Consider the following 7751-nt stretch of genomic DNA (forward strand, 5'->3'; position numbering starts at 1 on the left):
CATTTTACATTGTTAAACAAATATCTTTATAATAATAAAAAAAAACACTTGTTAAAAAAATCCACACACTATCACAGTTAATAATACTGATACAAAACACTAAATTAAAATTTAGTAACATTAACATAATATATACAATTTATTAAGTTTGATTTCAAGTTTGCATTACAAAGTTATTTTGACAGAAACATAAGTTGTTTTATTTCTGTTGTGCTTCAGACTGCTCTAGAGTTGCTACAGCTAGCTGCTGCTGCTGCTCTGCGTTTGAAAATAACAACAGACAATAGAATAAAGAACTGAAAAAAATATATATATGACAAAAAGCTAAGACAATTGGGAGATTTGATGTTTTATTGATGTTTTAGGATGGAAGCAGTCCACTTTTGTCAAGGACCAGCTCTGATGCCAACTGATCAGAAATCAAATTTATTTCCCTAAAATGTGGTTGTTCAGGAAGTTATCTACAACATGTAAGATATTTGTTGTACAAAAGATCTGAACTACAGTTTTGGTGCTGCTAACTTTATTGGAGACTAGGCAACTACCTATTATTATTCACGGGTCTTTCGCAACTTCAGCTTTAATGCATCCCGAACCGCAATACCTCCACAAATATTATATCAAAACAACTTGCTCAGCACTGATATGTGCAATTCTTGGCATTTCAAGTGGCAATGTAATTTGCAAACAAATACACCATTTTCTCATTGAAACAAACATAAATCATCCATTTTTAGAGGTATACGCTGAAATTTGGTGTGGTGGTAGCTGAGAGTAATCAAAATGGCTGCTAAAGCTAAATTGTAATGGCTCTAATTCAGCTATTTTTACACATGTACAGCTTAAATTTTATGTGGTTATAGCTGAGAGCATTCCCATTGCATTCTGAATCCAAATCAAAAATCCAAGATGGCCACCATGGCGGCAGCACGGTGGCGCAACTGGTAGAGCCGCTGCCTCTCAGCGAACAGGTTCCTGGTTCAAACCCCGGTCCAGGTGCCTTCTGGGTGGAGTTTGCATGTTCTCTCCGTGCATGCGTGGGTTTTCTCCGGGTACTCCGGTTTCCTCCCACAGACCAAAAACATGCATGTTAGGCTGATTGGTAACTCTAAATTGTCCCTAGGTGTGAGTGAGAGAGTGAATGGTTGTTTGTCTCGTTTGTCTCTATGTGGCCCTGTGATGGACTTGCGACCCGTCCAGGGTGTACCCCGCCCCTCGCACAGTGATTGCTGGACATGGGCACCAGCAACCCCCGTGACCCAAAATGGAATAAACGGGTAAAGATAATGGATGGATGGATGGGCCACCATGGCTTAAAAAGAAAAAAAAAGCAACTATAAGTCATTGATTTTTTTGCCACACTGAGCTAAAATTTGGTATGGTTGAAGCTGAGAGCAAACTCGAACACATAGTGCTGTCAAATAAAAAATAAAATAAACTGGCTGCGACGTGGCAGTCCCCATCAAAGTTTCTACAGGAGCTTTCTACTGATATTATCCAGCTTGCTGTGCTAACCTGACTGCTTTAGGTAATTTACAAACAACTTATTTTTCATACAAGAAACCAAACTATTCTATTAATAGCTTTTCCTTTTTGTACACAAGCAGACCTGATCCAAAACAATCTAACTAATTAACTGAAAATATATCACTTGTCATGTTTTGTGCCTTCAGAGTTGTGTTGATAACTTGGTTGTTGTGTACAGGCCAATATCATCAATGTTTGATGAAGCTAAAGGCACAACTTGTGTGTGTGTGGTAAATGAGTAAATGAGATGAACTTGTAAATGAGTCCCCGAGGCTCAATGGGATTAACCTGTATAAATAAAGGTGAATGAAAAAATAAAAGTGTGTGTGTGTGTGTGTCACTCATGTATTTACATTTAGGCCATTTACACAAATGACAAAGTGTCTGTTATGAAAGAGCAGAAGGATTTAAGCTAGTTTGGGGGAACGCTCCATATCCTTTTCTATTCAACACATTGTTCTTCGAACCGCAGATTAATATCTTGTTTAAACAGTCTGCAGACACATCACTCTGTTGCTGTGTTTATAAATCCTCTGGAGCTGATCAACACAATGGCCCACATTCCTGGCATTTAAAGGAAGTCCCTCATATCATTACTCCTCCTCTCCACCAGAGACAGAAATTCTAGGAATATGACTCAGGGACAAAAACAACTGTGCACATGGATGCCTGTTTATTGCATTTAATTTAAAAGGTAGCAATATTTTGCTCCAGTGTTCAGGCAGAGCTTTGCATCCTTCAACATCCTTCAACCTTTCACCCAAACCTCCTGTTTGACTGCAACAGTATCTTTACCAAGTTTTCCACGTGGAGCTTAAAAGAAAGATGCAAATCAACCAAGATACCCAAATATTTGTAAGAATTGACAAACTCAATAGGAGCACCATTCGAGGATAAAATCGAAGGAATAATTGCTGGGACCAACTTCCTTTTTTAAAACAAGATCCCTTTGGTTTTGTCAACATTTAGGACAAGTTTGAGACAGAACAAATCTGACTGGATGATGTTGAAAGCAGATTGCAAAAGCTGAAAAACCTTAACAACTGTTTAGCTTGACAATAGATAACTGTATCATCAGCATAGAAATGTAAGGATGCATCAGATATGCTCTGACCTACATTAACTATGTAGATTGTGAAGAAGGTGGGTCCTAAGACTGAGCCTTGTGGTACACAATTGTTGATCGTTAAATAATTGGAAGAAGTACGTTGAACGTTGTCTCCGATCTGAGAGATAGTTAGTGAATCAACCAATAGTGTGAACCGAGAAACCAATTTCTGAGAGCTTATATATGACGTAATAAGAATCAGAATCAGAATAAGCTTTATTGTCATTGTACCGAAATACAACAAAATTGTATAATATAATAAGACGTCATGGTCCACAGTGTCAAAAGCTTTGGACAGGTAAAAGTGCAGCACAATAATCTTTAGCATCCAGTGTTTCAACAACATCATTAAAAGCCTTCAGTGAAGCAGTCATTGTGCTGTGTTGTTTCCTGAAACCAGATTGATGGAGAGGTAAGATGTTAAATGAGTCCAGATAATTTTTGATTTGAGAGTTTATCAGTTTTTCTGGAACCTTGGCTAAAATGCAGAGTTGAGATTGGTCGATAGTTGTTCATTGAGGTGGGGTCACCTCCCTTCAGCAAAGGTAGAACAAAGGCTGTTTTCCAAGCATCTGGAATGGAGTTTTGGCTTATGGACAGGTTAAAGGTGTGGGACACCGATACTGCAATGATATAAGCGGCCAGCCTTAAGAAATAAGGTGGAAGCTCATCAGGTTTTGCAGACTTTTTAGATTCTAGACCAGGGTTGTTCAACTAAATTGCTCAGGGGGCCACAGTTACTGAAAGTCAGAAGCTCAGGGGCCGGATGTCCAGCAGCTATTGTCATAATTTTTTTAATTATTGTTTTTACAGTTTAAAATCCAGTTCTTGTTGTATCTTGGTGCAATGATAATAAAGCTTATTCTGATTCTGATTTAAAATCAACCTTTTTGGTGGGCCAAACGGAGTTCATTCAGGGGGCCTGATTTGGCCCCAGGGCCGCTAGTTGAATAGCCCTGGTCTAGACCTTTTAACAATTTATTAACCTCACTAACTGAAAATGGTGAAAATGAAAAGGTGTGATTTACTGAAGATTGACTTGTAGGACAGATTTGATTTGTAGCTGTTTGGCTTGAAGGAGAAGTGGCTGATTTTCCGTTAGTAACTGTGTCAAACAAAGAACTAGAATCAACAAAATGTTTGTTGAAACACTTCAAGATCTCATGCTTACTTGACACAGGAATAGAGTTAAGAAGTTGTGATGGGAGATCAGAAGAAAAAGAGCTGCCGCAGAAAGATTTGATGGTTTTCCAGAATCTTTTAGGGTCATTTAGATCTTCGATGGTCTGAGATAAGAAATAAGTACGTTTTGCGGCTTTGACGAAAGTTGTACATTTATTCCGCAGCTAAATAAACTGAATACTGTAGTTGAAAAAAATACTGGCCAATAAAAATTAACATTACTGTTGCACAAATCAAATAGCCAACAATAAAAACCCCTGTTTGAACTCACACTTTGCTGTCATTTACATTTAATATTTAGTTTCTGAATCATTTTATCCTCATGTTAGTCCATCTCCGATTTTTAATTGTGATTAAATATAGATTGTAGTGTATTGTCTATTATATTATAGGGGAGTATTGTATTCACAGGGTCTAAACTCTGGTGGCACAGAGGTTAGAGAATGTGGGCCTTTGATTGGAAGGCCGCTGGTTTGAGTCCCCGGAATGACAACATTAAAATGTGGGTAGCAAAGGTGAAACAACCACACCTGTCTCCTTCCTCATTTGCCCCACTCTGGGCCCTTGAGCAAGGCCCTTAACTCCCACCATTTGCTCCCCCAGGCACCCTAGATGGCAGCTCTCTGCTCCACACAGAGGGCTGTGGTAGCTCGGTGGTCTGTGTTTGTGTCAGGAAGGACATCCGGCGTTAAAACAATTGTCAAGTCTTTATTCGCTGTGGTGACCCCTGAAGAAAGGAGCAACTGAAAGAAGTAGTGTAGTGTCTATTTTATTCTTTTGAGGAAAAGTGACTGTGTGTTTACAATGGCTGAGGGAACTATTTGATCCTGGAAGTAAGAATTTGACTAATGAAACCCCAACTTTCATGCATAAGATTAGCATCAATGGCCACGCCCTGGCACCGTCATTGCACCTGGTCATGGATAAAATTGCTTCCCTCACTCGCCGGGATCCATCACTCTGTGTTAAAGCAAAGTGATAAATAAATAAATAACTTCTTAAACACTATGAAACTCACTAGAATATTGTGCACTAAAAGCATCAAGGTTTACTTGCATTCCCTGTTCAAGTCTAAAAAAAACACTCATCTGCTAAACTACAGACATTCACTATTCAAATCCCTCTGCAACGTGAGGACATCAACTTACTGCTTTTTTTTTTCAAATTTATAGTAATTTACTGGCAGCCATGGCTGCCAAAATTTCACTGTAAACACTGTGATGATTGCGCTATTTATGAACTTGGCAGGGAGAATTTGTCGTCTTTGTGTCACTGAAGCCACCAAACGAATGCACGTCATTCTGCTAACGGAGCGAGTGTAATAAGTTTAGATTTCTCAAATAAAAACATGTTGCCCCTCTAACTGAGGTCAACCCAGGTCAGGGTTATTGTGTGTTGTTCTGTGCAGCGGTTAAAAGCGTCATCGTTTGCCCTTCATCACGTAGCCTCCTAAGATGAGAGACGTTGCTCCCGAGACCGGAGCTCCACTTTCAGTACTCCCCAAAACAGCCGAGATCAAAAATAAATTGTCACTTCCTTTGGCTTCAAGATCAACAGCCAAACTCAAACTTTCTTTTGTTTGTGATTTCCTTTGGCCCTATCCTTGGTCACATTTTCCAGAAGACTACATGCAATTTGCTCAAATGCAAGTTTTGAAGTGTGTTTTGCAACAGCTGTGCCCTGAAACACACACGGAGCTGGTCTAATTCTTTTTATCTTGTATTAATGCCGAACTCTCTCATGTTTTTTTCATTTCTAACAAAGAACATCTCACTCATCTCTGATCAGAGTATAGGTGTGGTTTGATCCATGAACCAGGTTTCCATGTGTGATTGAGTTTCACTGATGCCTCATGGGTTCCATATAGACTTTTCTTTATGGGTACACAGCATAAACACTCCCTCCCCCCCATTACAGACATCCATCCCTCTCGGAAATGAACTTTTTGCTAACAGACAAGGTTTGAGGTTACACCTCAGCTTCACTAACAATACTACTTTGATCTCTCGAGGCGTCTACACAATGTTTCAACTGTGTCTGCTCTGGGCTTGTGCCTATCTGCTGTGCAGTGTGAAAGTGTGTGTGTATATGTGAGGGACAGTCAGATTTTCTTGTGGAAGAGAAGAAAAAACACTTTTAGCGGTAGGACCCGGAGAATCTCTGTGGACAAAAATGAGCTAGTACACCTTTACGAAGCAGGTCCAAGTTGTGAAAAGAGTTCAGCACAGAGAGAGAAAGAGAGAGAGAAAACAAGTTGAGCTCTGAGCCTTGTCATTGGCCAGGAAAAATCTGACAGGAAAACACAATGACCCCTGAGGTCAGACAAACCTTATATGAAAGCTTAAAAACACCTTGACTGCCTGAGCCACAGAGCTGAGGAGGAGTCTCATCACTTGGTTGTGGCAAGTCGACATGAGCACTTCTGTGGCGGTGTACAGGAACATTTACACGGAGGACCGCTTCAAGCAGGACTATGGCTCGGATGAGAGCAGCAGTGCGGGTCCACGGCTCCGGGACAGACTTGCCAGCACGTGCAAGTGTTCAAGGCGGGCCTGCCTTCACCTGCTGAGGGAGAGAGTCCCTATTTTCAGCTGGCTGCCCAGATACAGACTGAAGAAATGGCTCGTAGGAGACACTGTAGCCGGCCTGACTGTTGGCATTCTTCATATTCCTCAGGGTTTGTACCCATAGTTCATTTACTGCCATTATGTTATATATAAATTATAAAATATGATTTGCTTAATAAAAAGAAAAGTAGTTATGATGTTATTGTATGTTAAATCAGTTGGGATGTTACATGTTCTGTCAAAACTTCCCATGCTGTGGTTATTTTTAAAAGATGTGCAGTGGTCCCCAAAGTTGAGGTCATGACCCCAGTGGGCCATGAAACACCGATTGTTGGGTTTTCAGAAAATAAAATAAAATAAAAAAAACTTAAAAAGAATTGCCATTTATATGTTAGAAAGATTCAAATAGCAGCCATACATTGATAAAAAAAGATTAATGACTGATGAGTTTTTTTTTTTTTATTGAATGACCCCATCTCCACTCCAGGAGATGGGGTCACAAGTCTCCAATTATTTTCTTTTGTATGTCTAAAGCTGAAAAAAAGGTAATATCTGATTTAAAGGAGTGGAAGTCCATCAAACTGTCAAAAATAGGCCAATACTGTATAAGGCCTATATTTTTTTGTTAATTTATGTGGTTTATTGGAATAATTTGCATGTTGAGTATTGTATGCTAATATTGCAACTGTGATGCAAGTATAGTAAATGAACTGTACTTATATAGCACCTTTCTATCTTATCAAGATACTCAAAACACATTCCACTAAAATATGTGCCCTCATTTATCCATTCATACAGCACTCTATAACCAGTACATCTATACAATCAGTGCTTTATCACATTTATACACCCATGGGACTCACATCAGAGGCAATGAGGCAATGAGTGGTTCAGTGTCTTGCCCAAGGACAGTTCAGCATGTGACTGCTGGTGGAATTGAACCCCCAACTCTTGCATTGGATGACTGCGCTAACCACTCAGTCACAGCCGCCCCAATTATGAAATACTGTACCATTGGGCATTGGGTCGCGGGGGTCGCTGGTGCCCATGTCCAGCCATCACTGTGCGAGTGGCGAGGTACACCCTGGACAGGTTGCAAGTCCATCACAGGGACACAGAGAGACAAACGAGACAAACGACCATTCACTCTCTTACTCATACCTAGGGACAATTTTAGAGTTACCAATCAGCCTAACATGCATGTTTTTGGTCTGTGGGAGGAAACCGGAGTAACTGAAGAAAACCCACGCATGCACTGGGAGAACGTGCAAACTCCACCCAGAAAGGCCCCTGGGCCGGGATTTGAACCTGGGTGACCTGCTCGCTGAGAGGCAGCAGCTCTACCAGTTGCATCACCGTGCTGCCCA

General features: G+C 40.3%; 1 protein-coding gene across 1 annotated transcript in view; it reads left to right on the forward strand.

The window, feature by feature from the left end:
• The first annotated feature begins 6229 nt into the window (after positions 1-6229).
• The window catches only part of slc26a10 (solute carrier family 26 member 10), a 13003-nt gene continuing 11481 nt past the window's right edge, over positions 6230-7751 (forward strand). The window contains exon 1 of the mRNA XM_037684168.1: positions 6230-6494. Coding sequence (XP_037540096.1) covers positions 6230-6494 — 265 coding nt within the window. The remainder of the gene's footprint in view (positions 6495-7751) is intronic.

The sequence above is a fragment of the Nematolebias whitei genome, chromosome 11 (assembly GCF_014905685.2).
Source record: "Nematolebias whitei isolate Nwh7 chromosome 11, NemWhi1, whole genome shotgun sequence".
NCBI lineage: Eukaryota > Metazoa > Chordata > Actinopteri > Cyprinodontiformes > Rivulidae > Nematolebias > Nematolebias whitei.